The sequence below is a fragment of the Macrobrachium nipponense genome, chromosome 31, assembly GCF_015104395.2.
Source record: "Macrobrachium nipponense isolate FS-2020 chromosome 31, ASM1510439v2, whole genome shotgun sequence".
NCBI lineage: Eukaryota > Metazoa > Arthropoda > Malacostraca > Decapoda > Palaemonidae > Macrobrachium > Macrobrachium nipponense.
The window spans coordinates 33,503,840-33,524,597 of NC_061093.1; the positions used below are offsets into that span (position 1 = coordinate 33,503,840).

Here is a 20,758-nt window from a genome sequence, read left to right on the forward strand (position 1 = left end):
TGTGAACTATTATTCGTATATCATTATAATACTGTCCACAGTAGTAATTAGAAAATATGGACATTGGCATCCAATAGCTCGACCATTCACATCCATTGTTACAAGACAAACAGGCTTCATTGCTGTGTTACCAGACCATTATCATGAAACAGAAGGGGACTGGGTAAAGGAACTCTTTGTGGCAACTGAACTACTCTTTTTTTTACAAATTCTTTGTCAGTCTGCTCTAAAACTGAAGCTCTGAGGTAATAATAAGCTCTTAAAAGCAATAACATTCATATTTGTACACATCTCATAAAAAGTACAAGAGAGAGAGAGAGAGAGAGAGAGAGAGAGAGAGAGCGAGCGAGATGAGAGAGAGCGGAGAGAGAGAGGAGAGAGAGAGAGAGAGAGAGAGATAAGAGAGAGAGAGGAGAGAGAGAGAGAGAGAGAAGAGACGATGATAGACGACGGAGAGAGAGAGAGAGAGAGAGAGCAGAATGATTGATTGATTTGTAGCTTCTAAAACTGGCATCACAACATCTAGGTTATTGAAGCTGTAAAAGAGAGACTCGTCATAGTGGCACATACCCAATGGATCTCCAGATATCCCAGACTTCCATGTCAGAGCCAATATTCAATGCGGGGTCTCCACCAAAGTAAGTAACATACAGACGGTCAGGTGGTAACTTGTATACTTCAGTTAAAAGTTTCCAAGCCATTGCACATGCATCTTTCTGCAATTAAAATGACATTAGGTTCTACACCTACTAATCTGATAATGTAAGTAGTATACTTTTCATACAAAATTAGATTGAATTTACTTCAGTTATCAAATCTGTTATCCTTACAATTTTCACTTTACAAACTATTCTGCGGTTCAGTTTTATGTGATAAAACATAAATCTGGTCTTGTATGAATATGCAATGCTATTTTACACTCCAAACCAATAACTGTAATTAAATGACAATATATAATCAGTGGGAGGTTATATAAAAGCTGCAGACTTACATAAATTAAAAATGAAATAAACTTATAACGAGAAAATTATAAAGAGGAAATAAAAAGTGGAATTCCGGTACAAAATAACCTCTTTTTTAACAATACCTTAAAATAATCTCCGAATGACCAGTTACCAAGCATTTCGAAAAAAGTGTGGTGGTACGTATCGCGACCAACATCATGTAAATCATTGTGCTTACCACCGACACGTATACATTTCTGGCTATTTGTGGCTCGTGGACATGGTCGCAGACTTTGCCCAAGGAACACAGGTTTGAACTGGAAAGATAACAAAATGCCATATTAGAATCTTGGAAATCTGTCCAGTATTGAAATTATAAAAAGATAAGACCATCACACAATTTAATTACGGTACATATGACTAAAAAAAAAAAAAAAAAAAAAAAAAAAAGCTTAAAACTGGAAAAATGTTGAGAAAATCCAGGATAATCTTGATAGCTGAGGTGGAGAAAATCCTGATGGTTTCTTTTCTGTTTTCAAAAAAGTTTCTAGTGTAGTCTGGAAAATGAAATGATTTGAAGTACTGTAGTAGTTTTTAGCAGAGTTGTTGTATTTAATTTTATGTTCATCAGCTGTTATGGGTTGGTTATTTTATTCTTTGTTTTACTTGCATCATTCACCTTTGCCGCATAAGCTTTGACATTTACTAGAAGGTGCATCAAACAAATAATGCATCATGAAGCAAAATGAAAACCTGAATAATCGAGAGGCTTTCAAATTACAAAGTTATCTTCCACAGACAAAATTACGTATTAAAAAATGAAAAGAATATGTATAGTAAACAATAATAACCAAAAGAGACAAAGGCTGAAAAATAGGATGGTAAAAGGAATATGGTTGAGAGTATGCTCCCTTACAAAAAAATTTCTTAACACTTAACAATCAAAATTAGAAAATGTCAATTTTTGAAAAGAATTTTATAACTAAAGAGGCTTCACTGCTGATGCAAGTTAGATTTAAGCTTCCTTGTAAGTCTCCGCCCTTGGAAGGCATCTATCTAGCTTACACTACATCATACTATATATTTATTATTTTCATATTAAATATTCACCTGATTCATCCCTGCATTCACAAATGCTAGTGTGGCGTCATTCCATGGTATGACGGGGCTTGAACGAATATGCTGATGATTGTGGTTCTTGAAGAAATCGATGAAAGTGCTTCTGACTAGGTGCGATGGCCAGTGAAACTGTCTGACTGCATCACACCTGTGATGGTGTAGCATCCATCTAAAATTTAATTTCCGAAACATCTGTTAAAAAAAGATGAGATCATCACACACTTCTTATAATACAGGTACTAGTTATGAAAAACAGGGCATCAACAGTCACCAAGCAGTAAAATTAAGTACCTGAGTAAAGATTTTTAAGCCTTTTTCCAACATAGTAAGAATATTCCTGTTCTGACAACTGCAAATCAAGGGGGCACAGTGCAATCCTGCATTTCATGCTGGCATAAATTACAGGGATTCGTGTTTATGTGCATGATTTAGGTGAAACCAATTACGAAAATTTTGTTAACATATAAGAAATTGATCAAGTATCACTGTTATTGTTACAAATTGTCTGCTAAACAAAGTTTCTTATCCTTTTTTTTCTTTTCATTGTTCATATAATAAACATATTACAAATGATGTTTGAAAATACTGTGTTGTATGCAGCTCTATTTACTGGATAGGAGAGCAGTAATCACACAACACAAGTCAATTAAAAAAGATAAAGGAGGTGGACAAAGATAACTTACACTGCTGATTGTGGTGCCTCTTACAATGAATAAAAAATACCAATAAAAAAATAACACGTATTATATTGATATTAATGGAAAATATACTCTGGACCTTGGAGAATACAGTCAAGCCTGAGAGTCATATTCACTGAAGAAGGGCTACCCTTTCGTATTTGCAGTTTGGATACAAACTTCAAATAGAACCTTTTTCTAATACAAACATCAACTTCCGAATACTGGTCACCAACCCAATCAAACTTTCACTTCCATATATCACCTTCTCACTTGTAATACCATCAACCCAACTTAACACTAATCACACCCATTCTTACATCATTTAATTAGTATGTCCTTCTTTTGGCCTCCACATTCCACAAATCTTCAAAGTACCATGGCAATGCTTGGAACCTCAAATCAGAAACTATCACTTCATTAAAAAATTCAACTTGGTTGAAATTTTTTGGGGGTGGAGAAAGTATTCCTTTGCTTGCTTTGAATCTTTTATTGCCATTCAGAAAGATAAGCCCATGCCTTATTATGGGTTACTAATCTATACAAATTTTATTCAACCTGGAAATGAAGTAGCCTTAACGTTTCCACTCTGGTCATCTTCTATTCATTTGCATTTATGTAGTGATGCAAATCATGCAACAACTTGCGCATCCTCAAGCTATCAAAATAAGTGTGCACAGCCAACACTGATACCCTGGTTTCAATTTTGCTTTGGTCAGTAAAACATCCATCATCTTCAGCCATAGCAAGGATGGTTAATTTGGTCAATTTAGATTGTACCTATCTTGCTTGAGTTCGGGAATCCACTTCCTAAGTGTAATATTCTCACTCAAACCCAGTTCTTGGCTTTGCTACTGGACAATTCCAGTATTCTCCCTCTCTTTCGGAAGCAAGATTCTTAATCGAAGGTGGTCATAAAATTGTGATATTATGACTCTGTTACTTGTACCATGTATATTATCAGTCCAAGAGAATTTTTTTATTTTTTTCATAGAGCTGAGCTACAAGTGGAGAAAGCATGTTCATTTTCTTAAACAGAATTTTTTTTATAGTATGCACTCAAATTCTTCAAAGTTTGTTAAAATTAGTTCTGCACCCTTTCTTAATTTACCGAAGTAGTGGGACCTTGATATACGAGTTTAATTCATTCCGTGACCAAGCTCGTGACTCAATTTTCTCGTATATCAAACGAAATTTCTCCATTGATGGTAATACTATTAATCTCATCCAGCCCCTAAAAGTGCACCAATTTCTTTTTGTTACATGTTTTCAAATACTACTATGAAAAATGTACTTTATAAATAACATTACCCATATATATAAAAATTAATACTGCATAATAAAAGTGATTGTATAGAAAAAACTTTTATTAAGTGTACTTTACCTTGAAGATCACACGAAGATGCTGAAGAAAGTGGAGCAGCAATATGAGTGGGCTAGTGTGTAGCAGTGGGCACAGAAGGTGGGAGGCAGGAGATTGACAGAGAAGGTTTTTTTTTTCATGTCATGCTCTATCGCTAACTTAATTTACTCTACACACTTAATGCTACATTGCTAAATCTAACTTACACACTACACTACATTTTATTACTAAATTGCTACTTTTAAATTTTTTTTTATTTTCAATCATCTTCACTGACTTTTGCCTTTTCTGTCACATTTAACACTTTCACATGCAGGGTTTTTTTGCTAAAAACTCTTTAAGAAGGTTTGTTTCTTACTGTCTTTCAAAATTTTTAAAAAATTACCCAGGCAAGTGTTGTTAAACAGACACACATAACCAGTTGCTACTTTTTCAGGGTGTTTCTCTTCAATAAACAACAATTTTCTCCCATATTCCCAACACTTCCTCAACCTCACTTGTAGCAACCTCCTCCAACGCTTGCTCCTCCTCCTCCAAAACCCGCAAAACCTCTGTACACTGCTGTTGCTGTACGTAGCTCCTTTAATTCCTCCGTTGTTATTTCCTCGTTGTGCTCTCGACGAGGTCATCAACATCTTCATCCACTTCCAGGCCCTTGGTCTTTCTAAGGGACAATATTCTCCACCAGTAGCTCTTCAGGTTCGAATCCTTCGAAGTCCTGTTTGGACACAACCTTGGCCACAGCTTTTTCCATGCTGTTTAAGGTCCTCCTTGTAACACCCTGCCAGGCCATGTTCATAATTTTGAGGCAGGTAATGATTTTGTAGTGATCCTTCCAAACTCTCGAAGGGTGAGGTTTGTTGCATCTGGAACCTCAACGCAGCTCTTGAACAGGTACTTGGTGAAGACCATTTTCAAATTTGAAATCAACTGTTGGTCCATGGGATGCAGGACAGGGTTGGATGTTGTCTGTGAGGGTTGGTGGGTGTGCGAGAGCATTGTCGAGGATGAGAAGGGCTTTCAGGAATAAGTTATTTGTGGTGAATTAAGTCTTGATGGTAGGACCAACAACTACATTCACATACTGGATGAAGATATCCCTGGCAACCCATGCCTTTGAATTTGCCCTCCACATAACCTGCAGATTTTCTTCGGTCATCTAATGAGACTTGAAGGCTCTGGGGTTTTCTGAGTGATATACAAGTAGTAGCGGCTTAACTTTGCGGTCGCCACTCACGTTTGCACACAGCGCAGGGGTTAGCCTATCCTTTATAGGTTTGTGGCCTGGCAAGCTCTTCTCCTCTACCATTATATAGGTCCGCCTCCGTATTCTTTTTCCAGAGGAGTCCTGTCTCGTCACAGTTAAAGAGTTGCTGGGCGACATATCCTTGGGCTTCTACCAGTTCGGCAAAACTCTAAACAAACTCCCCAGTTGCCTTCACATCGGAGCTTACTGCCTCACCATGCCTGACAATGGAGTGAATGCTGGTCCTCTTTTTAAAATTATCAAACTAGCCTCAACTGGCTTTGAATAACTCTTCTGATGCTTCATGTGTTGATGTTCCTGGCGTCTTCCACAACAAATCTGAATAGACATCTCCTCCCTTCTTAAGCCCCGTACACACTATGCATCATGATGCACACAGTGTTAGATGGATGCGTTGAAAAACGGCTTTTTCAACACGAAGCTGCATCACCAACGGGTTGTTGGGGCTGAGCCATTTCATTGCGCAGCTCAGTGTTGCACCAACGTTCAGAGGGGAAGGATGTCCACTCACCACCACCCGCCAAACCCCTTGAGAGGACAAGGACTAACACTACATTTTATTAAATTACTGAAGGAACATCCATCTAGTTGGAACATCAAATGCAAGCATAACCAGATGAGAAACATCAGGAGTGCAAGCTTGGAAACCATAAAATCAGAGTTATCGAGTTTTGTAAACTGTACATTGAGGAATGAAGACATTACTAAAAAGCTGCACACCCTGAAGACACAATTCTACAGGGAAATGTCTCCAATCAAATCATCACAGAAGTCTGGAGCTCAGAAGTTATGGTGTTTTGATGAGCTGCGTTTCCTGTAATAAAAAAATATTAGTGTACTTTGTACCTATATTTGAACCTTTCAAATAATCCTCCCTAAGGACATTATAGATGGCTTCACAAGTTTTGGGGATGATTAGACTGAGGCTCTGTTTTGAAATCTTGGTTGATTATTGGAGGCTTGCATACGATCCTCCTACTGCAAGAACGAGCTCCTGGTGATATGCTGTCTCAAAAGCTGGTGTCCTGCTTACAAATATATGGTTCAATTTTTTTCCAACAATTTATAAAATGCAGGGATTGGCATTCTTGTGTAATTTTTAGTCTGTTGGATTTTCGACTTGTAGCTCCAAAAATATTTCATTGAAGCTTCCCTTAAGAGGTCACCGAGAAAGCCATTGCTTACACCACAAGGTACTACGTTTCTTCCTCAAAAGTTTCTTTTTTCCAGCACAGAGAAACTATACCCCACAGTAGAGTCTCCTGGCAAAGTACATCATTGGCTGGCATCCTGGCTTGATGAAAGCTGAACTACAACTGAGCAGCTTGCGCGCGAAAACAAGTGAGCAGTGTTGCAGTATAGTTTGGCCGCTATTAATTTTTTTCAACACCACTACTGCATCACATGGCTGATACGTGATGGCATAGTGTGTACCAGGCTTTACAGATGATGCTGTCTGTCATGGTATCTCCTGCGAGTTGCTTCTCATTCAACCACACCAACAACAACTCCATCTCTTCATGGGCAGGGATCCAGAGTTTTGAAATAATCTCAACACCCTTGGTTGGTGTTATAGCCTTTATTGATTCCTTCTGCTTCAAAATGATACAGATGGTAGAAGTAGTCCAGTCCTACTGCCTCAACAAGTCTATAACACGCACACCTTGATTATGTTTTTCCATGATTTCATGCTTCATATCCAAGGTAACTGGCCTTATCTTCTTCTCATTGCTGGTCTTGACACTCACTTTCTTAGGACCCATAGTGAAAACTAAGAAATGTCCCAAATTACAGGGACAGCAAGAAAACAAAGCAAGAAATGCTATGAGATGCTCACAAGGCAAGGTAACCACATGAACTAAACGAGATTGCACACCTCAGTGCTGGCAATGGCAGACGCATTGGGAGATGGTCTCCCAGGCTCGTAGTTCAAATCTCGGTTTGCTTCTTAAAACAAAAAATCGCAAGTGCGCCGGCTCGTATCTTAGAAAACTTGTATATTAGTTCACTCGTAAAGTTAAAAAAATACCCTGAATTCTGTTTCCATTATACAGAACGGCATATCTTGGTGCACCAGACAAATTTGATTTTGCAGAATCTGTATTACCTGCCATGACAGAGTATCTCTGGTACATCCAGGACATTTTGCCTCCAAGAAGTTATTCTTCCTCTTTTTACTTCTTTTCTAAACTTGGCAGAGACTTAATTATTGGCTGGTTTTAGTATAGTATGTATATATGTACATTAATTCCATATCAGTGGTAGCAATTTCCAGAAATGTTTTGTCCTGCATTTCTTGTACTATCTTGTACTTTCTAGTCACCTTCCTATTCCAATGATTGGTTTTTACCAGTTCTGATAATGTCTCCACTCACCAAGAACAGTTATACCTGTGGAAGAACATTTTTTGACTTAGCATTACGTGCAAGTACACAGTCGATGCAAATCCAGTTTGTGGTAACAGTGTGTTTAACAGTTGTTGCGTTAGAAATCCTTTCAGTTGATGCAAACCGTTTGTGGAAGATCTTCACGTTTGATTTCCACAGTTGATGCAAATCCAGTTTGTGGTAAGATCTTCCACAGTTGATGCAAATCCAGTTTGTGGTAAGATCTTCAGACCCCGCAAAATGTACATAACTCTTTGCTACGTCTGATTTGGAGCATAACACATTGCACGGGTGTAGTTTTCTATTATGGCAAAAGACTTATTGTCTCATGTACTTTGGTCCAGTGAACTTAATTTCTACAATTTGTACTACTCTACTGTTGAGTTTCTTGTGAGATCTGATATATATCTAGTCCATGGACACACGTTCAGCTATACAGTAGTTACTGTCAACTCTTCAGCATAAGATGGAATTACCATCCCTTGGATATGATTAAACATATCTGATTTTTACCTCCTTGAATTTCTTTGATATTTTGAAAAATAGAGACTGATCCAGCAGTTCTCTCAATTAAACATTTATTTTTGTATATGTTGAACATAAACTTTGTAATAAGTTATTTGCTCCATATATATATATATATATATATATATAATATATATAGATAGATATTATATATATATATATATCTATATATATAATATATATATAATACTATATATTAGAGGTCAAAATGAATGAGTGTTAGATCAGCTCTGAAGTTTCTTTCCTTTCCTGTTATATTTCCCAATATGGTTGGGAAGGGTATCCACATTAATATCCTTAGCCATTGCCTGTTTACCACCTTCAAGCAAAAAGTTACTTTTGCATAGTAGCAATATGTCAGACTTTCATCTAGGTCAGCCTCAACCACCAAGAAGACCTAGTACATGAGATAAATGTTGTCAGAAAAGTGACCATCCTGAGAGAACTTCCTAGATACTCACCAGTTGTCAAAATCAGAACCAGCACTGCCATCATTCTTGCTCAACCATGTCAGCTACTCAAAATCTATTGGTTGACTCTAACCCTCCTCCTTATTCTGAGGTAAACTAATTTATATTCAACAATATACTTGTATCAGCAATTAATGGACAATCCTGTTGGAAATGTACAAATGAAGTAGGTAAAAGATGACAGTCTAGTTGATTTAAGTTAAAACCAATTACTTAGGGCCAAGTTATGTTCTGAATCTAAGTAATCGTTCTTTAAAGTCAACCATCCAATCACCAAGGGGCTAGGGGTTTGGAAGATATTCAATAGAGCATTTTCCAGGTGGTATCACAAGTCTTTTGGACATGAAAAATTATTGCAGTATTTTGTTTTTATTAGAAAATTTTTTTTTTAAATTATGATAATCTAAGTGACATGGGTTAAGTGAAGATCTTGTTTTTCTGAAACCACACTGAGTTGGGATGATTAATCAAATGATTTTTTTTAATATTACCTGAGTTCACCATTTCCTCTACCACTTTATGTAGTTTGTTACAGATATTGGTCTCCAGTTTGATTAAAAAATAATTCATCAAGTAGGAGTGCAAAGGCGGCCCCCTATTTTCCAGAAAAACACCTTTCATGTTACCTAAGACACAGGTCTCTAAATTAATGTGAAAATGGCCTCTTTATATCATTTATTTCATATGGCTTTTAATATTCTTGTACATTAATGAATAGCTGTCATCAAGACTACTGTACAATATCAAGTTTTTTAACAAGTTGCGCAAAGACTGGTACACAGAGATCGTTTATAACTCTTGGCACAGATGACAATGCCTAACCATGATGAGTTGTGACAATAACGATATCAAACATTATGATTACCATAATACTTGTTAACAACATTTGCACTATAAACTCATCTGAAAAGTAGGATACAGTTGTTATATTCTGTAAACTGAAGCACAATATGATCAAACCAATATGTCCAAATTTATGTAGTTGAACTTGGTCAATAGAGAGATGTTCAAATTGCTTTACTTAAAAATTTGTCTCATTCTAACAATATTAGTTAATGAACTGCAAGCCAGCAGTAATTTTGAGATATTCAAACAAAAATATATAAACTAGATTACATAAACTGTTGAAAAGTTAATGTCACAAAATCAATTTAGTTACAATTCAATAAAGCGAAATGATAATCCGTTCAACTAAAACATTCAATATACAGTAATAGAAATTTTAGGAGGGAGTTCACAATATGACAAAACTGATGAACTGTACTGTCTTGTATAAAGAAATCTTTTGAGTTTCCTACAACACTGCATGTACTACAGTAATTTTATTTCCTCTAATCAATGCATATTCTAATTGCTACAATAATGCACATTTTCCCATTATAATAGGGTATGTTAAGATACTGAGTATACTCTAAAATGTATCATACATCTTTTAAAGACTGTTCATTACAGAAACAAATCCATAATCTAAAAAGCAAATCTGAGAATATCAATAATTATCTATAAAACAAACTTTTTGATCATCATGACCCATGCCATGAAAACAACTAAAATTACAGTACAGTGATCAAATAAAATATGAATTTTACCAGTACAAAAATAGGCAATCCACTTTATGTCAACTATATGAACACCTTCTTTTTCACACTTTAGACAGAATCAATGCTGGGCTTCTTCAGACAAATTAAGACCTACTACAGTATATGACTTTCATCTTTCTAGTTCAAGTAATTCAAATAAATATGGAATAATTCATTACAATACTTGGTGTTTAGTTCAGTGCTGAAAACAGATATAACAAACCATTTAGCTGTTTTGAATTATTCAAGAGTACTCCAGATCTAGAGTGAAACTCTTGAAAGTTTCTACAAGAATGGATATGAAAAAAGTACCAGTTCATGAGTGTAACACTGATGCAATGGGAATGTTCAAATAATGTATCTATACTTGCATAGACAAAATTATCTTCACCTCAATATTCAGCTCACTAGATGAAACCAATAAATTAACAAACTAAGAAAAAATAAATATCTATACTTCCTTTCATGTACATATCAACCACTGTACCAAAAATTCAAGCCCATAGAGAATATTTTCAAGCAAAGCAAAGAACTCTTTATATTTGTCAATATAAAAAAATCATCTGTAGAACAAATGTAAACTTTATAAAATGTCTTTCTTTCAATACTTATGGTAAACTTTGGTATAGCTGAGAATACCATAAAATCTCGTTAATTGTAAAACCTAAGCAACTGCATAAAAATTAAATGATAAAACTTTCCAGTCCAGATAACTGCTTGCGAGAAGCAAATATGTTCCAAAAATCCATCTAAAATAACATAGAAGCTAAACACACAATCCTTTCCAGGTTAATATATGTCTTGTAAACTTTGAAGATACAAAGTTGAACAATGGAAGCTGTCCCCTACTTGATTCCCAAAACACTCATCAACGGCACAAATGAAAATATAAATGAAGAGGTAACATTTCCAGCACAAAAACTATAACTTAATGAAAAATACAAACCTCACAAGGCCACTTTTTGGATTCAACTGTAATTTTTCCACTATTACAGCAATAATAATAATAATAATAAAAATAATAATGATAATAATAATACTCTAATGAAATACAGTGGGGAATTAAGAAACCCTATACTGCTGCTCTAAGTCCAACAATAAAATACTGTACATAAATTTTTTCATTTACATGCACCAACCAGGCTAGAATTTTTAAAAAATGTTGCTAAGATTTTGATAACACTCACCTCTATGGTTCATACCAAAATGCAATGTGCTGCATATCAGTTACTATATTACATGAATATCACTCATCATGGTATGCCTTGTATAAGTTATATTCAGAATAAAACCCATCCTTCTACCATAAGAGCAGAAGCAGTGGTAACTACAATGTTTACACAGTAGTTATCAAGCCTGAACTTATTACTTCGTGGAAAGAAATATTTGTGCTAAAACAGATGGACAAGACAAAATGTAAATCACACAATAACTGTAGTCATAAATATTGCAAGAACTTTAATAATGCCACCTACAAGTCGGAATTCAACTGCAACACAAAACCAAACAACATTCATGAAGGCTGGTTATTATGATGGTTAAATACAGTGATAAAGAAGCCAGCATTATCCACCCAGAGTACAGCATTATCTTCTGTAAAACCGTACTAAAAATATACATTTCATCTCTCATATTCCCACGTCTAGTAACTATGTCTAGTATATTCAATGATCAAGCGTACTTGACCGCTCTCATGTACACGAAAATGCAAAAGCATAATACGAAACAAACAAATTGAAATATTCCATCTCTATGAAAGCTTTGGTTACCTACAAACACCCCTTCAAAGATTGATTTAGCGCTTGCACATATGCTTCATGCAACTGTCGAACAAAATCGTCTTTCTTTAAAAGCAGTGTAAAAGCCTGTACTAACTGTTCTTGAGTTAAGGGTGTGATCTGTGATGCAATTGAAGTAATTCCATCATGCAAAGATTCTTGTGATCCATTCAACGGTCTCATGTCCATAGTTGTAGCATTACCAGGGGTAAGTAAACCTGGAAAATTGCGAGGACCAACATTATCCGTTGGGGGAGTTTCATGTAATGATGGCTCACAAGTTCGAGAACTAGTAAAGACTTGCGGAGACAACAGTGACGGTTCTGATGGCTGATACTGCTGCTGGGTGTAAAGGTGTGGTTGGGACTGTTGAGCCTTTAAATGTGGATTAAGCTGAGAAGCATCTTCATCTTTTGCCTGGTTAGACATCCTCAAATTATCTTTAAATCTTCCTTCTAGTTCTTGTAAAGATATTGGAGCTCCAGGCACACTTGAAGACAAAGTTGAGGGATGGTGAGTTTGTCCTCCAGAACCAGGAATGGGAATGGGATTCGTTCCTCCCTGCTGATTCTGTACGTTGGCACCAGCTGGAAGCTGTACCATAGCTTGGCCTCCAACTGCAACTGCACCCTGGAATAATTTTTGCAATACTGGGTGGGTTCCTGAAGTTGCATTTCCTGAAGAATCTACAGGTCCTGTACTAGAGGGAGAAGGTAAACCGGTACCACCAATGGTACCACCAGCTTGTGCTCCCGATACCTTGGCAAAAAAGTCTGCAACAGTATTCTGCTCCCCTGCTTGAACTCTAAGTGGGGAAGGTTTTACAAGATCATTATTTATTTGGGTAGCTCCAGTGGCCATACTGCGTGGTTCTTGTCGTTTACTCTCAAACTCTCCATGGGCACGAGAAAGCATGCTTATGATATCACCACCGGGTGCTCCGGCAACTGCAACAGCAGGATCTGCCATTATATCAGATGCAGCTGGCTGGGGAGCAGCTGTTACATCATCTTTCATGTTTTCTTGTATGGCATTTCCTATCCGAGGCACATCATCCGCCTCAGAAAACCATATCCCATATATAAGCCCTTTCGTGTTCCTAAACAAGAGATATGGAGGTTTAACTTGTAAGTCACAAGCTGAGGTGAGAGGTTCAATGAAATTTGATTTATTTAGCCTGTTAATAATGGTTACCATATGATGAGGAGGTGCAGCTCTCGAGTAGACCATAAGTGTGCCTTCTACATCAGTTTTGGACCATGATTTCTCAAGTTCATATGAATATAAAGCTGTTCGATTGGCACTATCCACAATCTGTGCCACATGAGGGTCAATTCTTCTTACAGAATTCAGTCTGATTTGGTCCCGCTCCATACCTGTGAAAATAGGGTACACTCAGTATCTTTAAAATGCTAGGGCTCTAATCAACTTAAAAAGGGAAGACTAGGAATGTGAATAAAAGAACCTACCTAATAGCTTAGCAAGAACCTGTAGCCCATATGAAGTAAAGGTTGAAATACATCACGAAACAAAAGACTGAAGATGATAAGACACACTTTAGACATTTAAATTTAATTTTTTTCATAACTTTCTGATGATAACCAAAACAGCATTTGCTAAGAGGGAGGCATTCTTGTGTCCTCATTCACAACCATTACCACTAAGTTATATATAAGTAGTTATACAAAAGATTCACTTAATCAATTCATAACTGACATTACTTTAATTACAATGACACCGAATGCTGAGTAATCCCAATATTCCACGGTATGGACCAGTTCCAAATATACTATAGTACTGTATCATCAATTCAGCATTAAGGCCATACAGTATTACAATTTGAAAAAAGGATTTAAAAAATACACATGCATCAGTCATTTGGAAAACTGATATAAAATATTCATATTAATCAAAAATGTTTTCCTTACCACAATTACATCTGTTAAAAAACACACAACTATACCCAAATTGTGTGTCAGAAAAATTCCATATAAATATATTATCTAAAAACCTCCCCCAACTCAAAAGATACTGTGCTATACAAGTTCTTCACAATAATTCAAGAAGTTATGCATTTCTGATCCTGTAGAAGGGTTTCACTAATGTGTCTTAAGTATTCCAGAGAAGATGGAACTAAACGTTCACTGCAACATCCCCTTGACCAAACTACGTATACTGTTTTCTGCCATTTACTTTTCATCCACTCAATTATGTCTTCTGCTTGGCTATGTAACTTTAACTTTTGAACAGATATTATCTGTTCTTTTATCTATTATTTCAGCAATAGTACAAATTCAAAGTGGTGTCAAGATGGTTCTAAAGGTTCTTTCCATTTTTGTTACACATTCTTTCTTTAAACATGTTTTTAAAAACGTATCCCAATTTAATTTTTGTGCCAAACCCTGAACAACATACTATAGCCCTTGTTCTGAAAAGTTATACGTATACTGTGCAGTCATTTTCAATTACACAAGTTAGCTGTGATTATGAAGCATTTGTTATTCACTTCTGTCAAAATGCTTAATTAACCCACTGCAACATGCTAAGGACTGACAATGATGGGAAAACCCCAGAAAGAAATCACACATCTGGGTCAGGTTAGGTGAAGGGAATGATTACTCAATCATTTTAAGATTTGGCATTGTACCTATATCCCTGTTTCACTTGTTTTCTCTCTCTTCCTATCCCTCCCTACAAAATATTTCTTCCTACTAGGGTCCCCCCACCACTGTAACCAGTCATTGCCTACAAGGTTGCTTTTATTTGGTGCGTAAAACATTACTGTAAACCAAAATTTCATAATTTTACAATACCCTAAGCTCAGCCATGAATGATTTCTATAAAGGATTAGCTACAGCAAGGCTTTGAGGGGTAGCAAGCAGGGAAGGGTAAAGGGTAAAGTGTTATTTGAGGGGGTGTCCATGGAAGGAACACCTCACCCCAAAGGGCCCCCAACTGCAGCCAGGTCAGGGCATAGTGCCCTTAAGTCAGGTTAGGAAGGAAAGTTCTGGGGTAAAATACCAAATGGCTACCTAGCAGCCACCTCTACCATAGCACGACTACATTCCCGAAAATTGTAAATTATGGCATTAATTTGTGACTTGGAAGAAAAAACTTACTTCGAGACAAAAGTAGAGGTCTCAATGTATCGCTTCGACGGACACTGGCTCTCGACTAACATCAATATCCTGGGTTAAAAGACGTGTTAAAGTACTTTTATAGGAAGGTGGTTGCGCTAGTATAGAGGCCAGCCATTAGGTATTTTACCCTATTCAGTGTACTTGGGTGGTCCAATTGGGGTGAAGCCAGGCCCAAATCAGGCCAGGCATGTAGCCTGAAGTCAGGTTAGGAAGGTAATATTTGGCTAGGTCAAGACATGACATTCTAGGAAAGGTTAGGTTTGGCCCATGTTCAATGTACTAGGTAGTATCCCTACTCCACTTTCGCCCCACTTACAGTCCTCCTCACTTGCTGTCACAAGCTTGGGCAACCCTAGCCTGCTGTTGTCATCGAACATCACCCAGCTGATCGACATTCACGAGAATACATTTATAGACATGTTACAGCTGGCCTAGAATACAGAGCACGAACCTCCAGTCCAAAAAGGCCCATAGAACAAAACCGACTGAGAAGGAAACGATCGTCATCGGCGAATTGTTTGGGCCTCGGCTCTGGTCAGGCCAGATAGATGGGTAGGTAGGTAGGCTAGGCGAGGGAATCGAACCCACAACACTCCAAATACAAATGTCAACCCTCGACTCAAATGACACTTGCTATACTCACCTCAATTCCGGCAGAAACTTGTGAATATCAAAGGTACAACTCTTCAATTCGGCAAATAACTGCTGCACACTTTAAACATCACAATACGGTCGGAGCAGAAAGGCCCAAATTATTAGTTTACATTACCGAAGGAGCGAAGGCTTTCCGTTGAAGACAGTCGCTTCGGCAGCAAACAAGCCTTACTGAGTTACGAATCCAAGCTATCGCTGACTTTCTTTCAGCAGCATCGCAGCATACACTGAAACAAAATTTTCCCCCTTACATGGAAAAAAAGGCGTGTCCACTTCGACAGCTGTCAATTTCAAAAGAAAATGGCGAATGACATCTATGGGGAAAATTGAAATTGGCACTGGAATATAAAATCTTAGCCAAAGGCCAAGCGCTGGGACCCAGGTGGTCATTCAGCGATGAAAGGAATATTGAAAGTAAAGGAGGTTTGAAAGGTGTAACAGGAGGAAAATCTCGCAGCTGAGCTGCACTATGCATCAATTGTTAGGAGAGGGTGCAAGGTGAGATGAGATGGAAGAGAATATGAACGAAGGTACCTAAAGTAAAAAGAGAGAAAAGGGTTCCAGCTACGGGATGAAGGGACATCGCAAAGAACCAAAAATTGATGCAACAGTGTAATGATGTGCACTAACGGCCCTACCTATCCGGAGGTCAATTTTAGAAGAAAATGGCAACGACATCTTTTTGGAAAATGGACTAGCGAAGAGGAGTAAAGTATTCTAATTTCAAAAGTATTGCACAACGAGTTGGTTGGCTGTGACGCTTAACAGGGTTGATCCAACCGAGACTGGGGCAGGCTTAGTCATAATTTTGTTTGCTGCGATATTTTCATAGAATATGAGCTTGACAGGTCTTCATACATTTTACTTACTGATATTTCTGTATTAACCTGTGATTATTTCCAGTCGCCTTTAGGATATATGGGAAGAGACATTAAATGTCTCTTCCCAACTCAGGCCGACTAGTAATCATAATCATAATGTAATAATAATATTAGTGACTGCCCAAATCCCAGTAATTTCAACATTTCGTGATGAATACTATTTACTTGTGCGCTTATCCATTTAGGAAAGCAATTACACAACTGCCAAATTATTACGTTATATTGAATCGACAGGCTGTGTGACGCAATATTTGATACTCTGGGTAAAACCCTTGCGTTGAGGAGAATATTATACCAGTTGTTCTTGGGGAAAGCCCAACAATTTTAGGTAAAAAAAAAAAAAAAAAACTAGGATTACTTTCATTGGGCATTTATGCACAAATATTCAACTCGATTCAATAAAAGGCAAGGGGAATTTGATGTGTATTATATACATTTTTTGTGGGACAAAAACAGTAGACAAGATGCAAATTGGAAAGCCACTACAATGTGTCAAAAGAGTAATAATTTTATCTCTCTCTCTCTCTCTCTCTCTCTCTCTCTCTCTCCTCTCTATCTATCTATCACTCTATCTATCATATTATCTATCTATATATAGATAAAAATATATATATATATATATATATAAGATGTATATTATATATTAGATATATCTTATACTATAATAAATATATATTATATTATTACATTTATTAACTGCCCCCCCCCATCAACCCAGCAGATATTTAAATTATTCAATTGCTAGAAGAGCAGCCATTTTTCTCTTAATCAGCTGACTTTAGGCGGGAACCACAAAGAAGGCCAGAGATCGGCATTTCTGTTAGTAGCGGGGCGAGAAAATAAGCCATTAACCATAGGCCTAGAGAAATAATAAAGGCAGGTCACAGGGTTATATAGGCTTTCCCCCCAAATTTGCTGGTTGTGTTTTCGCATCTTTCCAGACAATGCCAGAGGCTGTGTGTGCAGCCCAGGCCATTCAAAAATACTCTGATGCGGCCTCAGTCCATGCTAGTTGCTCCTGTAGGACAGACGTGTCCACTCTCTGACTGGAAGTCAGCCTTTGTATCGTCCCTGCTGGTTGGAGCCCCCCTTCATACATCACGACACATGTTCAAGACTCTAAGGATTAAAGGTACGTCTCAAAAGTGCAAAATCCAACCAGTCTTGTTCCTCCAAGACGAATCTTGCTATTTCCATTTCAAATCTCCCTTTTATCACCTCTCTACTGAAATTCCTTTGTCATCATCGGGGCATGTGTTACCCCTGTGACCTGTTCAAGATTAAGTCTTCATTGAATATTTCATTTAAATACTAGAGTTCCTCCCCCAGTGTGTGTTAAATAAAAGTGACTGCCCTTGTAGCTGAATTATAGTGCAAGAAGTCCTTATTTTATTTTGTGTCTAATCTGGGACAAATTTCCAGATTTTTGCTGAGTCACGTGTCATGTTTCCTTGCTCGCAAGTGCTTCCTTAACGCAAGATACCTATGATCCATTTTGGAAACCAGCATTGAAGTAAATTTGATTTTGGCCAGCTCTCCCCTATTGTGAGAGATAGGAGTGGTCCACGTGTTGCCAAATTGCCTTGCCTTATCCCAGGCCATTCAACGGCCTCTTGTAAATAAATGTAATGTGAGTTAATTAGCTGGTTTTCAATGGCGACCTTCTAGAGTAAACTAATCAAATCAATCCCTTCTATAGTTATCTAAGGTAAATCAAAAGTCCTCTATTTCCATTTTTTTCCCTCTAATATTTGTAAATTACGATTGGGGTCTACAAGGCCGTGTTCCAATACATAAGAATATATATATATATATATATATATATATATATATATATATATATATATATATATATATATATATGTATATATATATATATATATATATATATATATATAAATGAATATCGCAGTAAAAACTATCATCTTGTTTTTCATCTCAAGCCATCCCCATTAGGTTGAACAACTTATTCCCTAGACGTATAATTTATTTTTATTTCTCTTCTTCATATTTGGGTAATTTATTCTGTGGAAACTTGGTTGTTGAAATAAAGTGCATATAGCCTTGAGAGGAAAAGTGGAAAATTGACTGGCGATATATTACTTTCGTCTAATGGAAATCGTCAGACCAACAATGAAAATAACACTCAGCGAAAGGAAGCTAAATGTTTATGTATAATAATTAGCCACGAATAGACACAATCGGGTGTTTTCTTTTGTGTTATAAACTATATAGATATATATATATATATATATATATATATATATATTTCTTTGTCGGCATACAAAGCTGTGTTTGGAAACCTCAGAACATTAGTTAATCTTAAAGAAATGTCTGTTTTCACTGGTTCAGATGAAGATACATTTTTTAAGTAGGAGAAATGGGAGATTAACCACTGTCAGAAGGGTGTTCTTTAGAAATGGCCGGATGCAGTAGCACACTGTTGTTTATTTAGAAGGCATTTGTTTAAGCTTAAAACAGACATGGACTAGGAAAACAACACTAGTACTATACACTACCAGAAACATTAGGTTCAGCAAAGTCCTTTGCCTGTACTTTCACCAGCGTAACCAAACTGAATCCTTCTTTGATGTCAACCATGCACAAGTCATGGAAATGAGCTTCAGTTTTGTTAATACCCCCAGGACACCATTGCTTTCGTGGTTGCTCTTATCTATAGGGGCAAGCCACTGTACTGTAGCTATTCCCGAGTGAGGGGTTGACGAACGTGTCGAAGTCCAGCTTCTTAGAGGTGAAAGAGATATATATATATATATATATATATATATATATATATATATATATATATATATATAATACACACACACACACACACAACACACACACACACACATATATATATATATATATATATATATATATATATATATATATATATATATATATATATATATATATATATAGTATATATATATTAGTCAGTTTCAAGACTCGTGTATATTAAAGGAACCTTACGCACTGCTTCCAGTTCAAGTATAGGTATACTGTTTACTATTTTCCTATAGATCTATCGTATAGTACTGTGTGCTTAGTGGCGTTGCTGTTGTATTGCATTCTTTGACGGGAAAATATCTCATACTTATAAATAGGGTATTTAATACATGGTAGCAATTTTGTAGCTAATGGGTTTTGGTTTTTATACACGTAGCTTTGTGTCAAATTCACAGAGGCCGATGTTGCGTTTACATGATGCTGTTAATAGTTAAAATAAATGCCATTCAGATTACTTTGTTCCAAATTGTCTTTGTTTTCAATTTTTACAATTGGACGTCATTTCTGTCATTGCCTTAAAAATGATATATCTTGGCGGAATGAGTGTGTGCTTCCCTAAAATTAAATAAAACTGCACCTGTTGCTTACTTCTTTTATCGTCTCTGGCTCTCTTTTTCATGGGATTCTGGACGAATCTTCATTCGAATTCGTTACAGTATGCTTCATTTACGCTATCAGGATTTTTCTTTCAATTCTTGCTTTATGGCCATTTAAACATATCATCCTTGCGTACAGACCAGCATTTTTATCCAATTGCTCTAGCCCAGCCTATAGATGTTTCTGGTGCATTGTCCTTTCCTTTTCCTATCACTGATGACGTTTTGCAGCGTTCTGAATATCTTAAGATTATACTTGGGATAGGCCTGAATTTGAGTAATTTGTCATGAGGTTATCTTCTAGTGATGGGGTCATACTTTTGATTGCTTGAAATTGACCAGTCTTCAGTTTGGTTGTAAATTTTGTCCCTCCCTACCTTACCATACTATTTGTTTTGCACACTTCTCCTTTAAAAGAATTCGTAATGCGTTCTTTAGGTAATAGACAGAGCTCCGTTGGTGCACTCTGTTCCTGTCTGTGAAAGAAAGTCATAGATAAAATGGTCATAGACGTTCGCTCAAGACGGAATCTCCTTAGATAGCCTAAGGGAATGCCAGCTGGACAGGAGTAAGATGCTTATTTG

General features: G+C 36.7%; 2 protein-coding genes across 3 annotated transcripts in view; both read right to left on the reverse strand.

Annotated features, from left to right (window-relative positions):
- Nucleotides 1-16,132, reverse strand: part of LOC135206751 (alanine--tRNA ligase, mitochondrial-like) — a 55,440-nt gene extending 39,308 nt beyond the window's left edge. Inside the window, exons 1-4 of one of the 2 annotated variants that reach the window (XM_064238244.1) lie at nt 15,894-16,132; nt 2,055-2,255; nt 1,088-1,261; nt 571-716 (exon numbers count right to left, since the gene is read on the reverse strand). In XM_064238244.1, coding sequence (XP_064094314.1) covers nt 571-716; nt 1,088-1,261; nt 2,055-2,255 — 521 coding nt within the window. In that variant the 5' untranslated portion in view covers nt 15,894-16,132. Of the gene's footprint in view, nt 1-570; nt 717-1,087; nt 1,262-2,054; nt 2,256-4,124; nt 7,705-15,893 lie in introns of those variants that run through there. The other variant, XM_064238245.1, reaches the window with a different exon arrangement.
- LOC135206818 (mRNA-decapping enzyme 1A-like) lies at nt 4,701-13,484 on the reverse strand. Its single transcript, XM_064238308.1, has 2 exons — nt 12,208-13,484; nt 4,701-4,821 (listed from the first exon to the last, which is right to left on the reverse strand). Exons 1-2 carry the CDS (start codon nt 13,482-13,484, stop codon nt 4,701-4,703), a joined length of 1,398 nt encoding a protein of 465 aa, XP_064094378.1.
- Nucleotides 16,133-20,758: the final 4,626 nt, after the last annotated feature.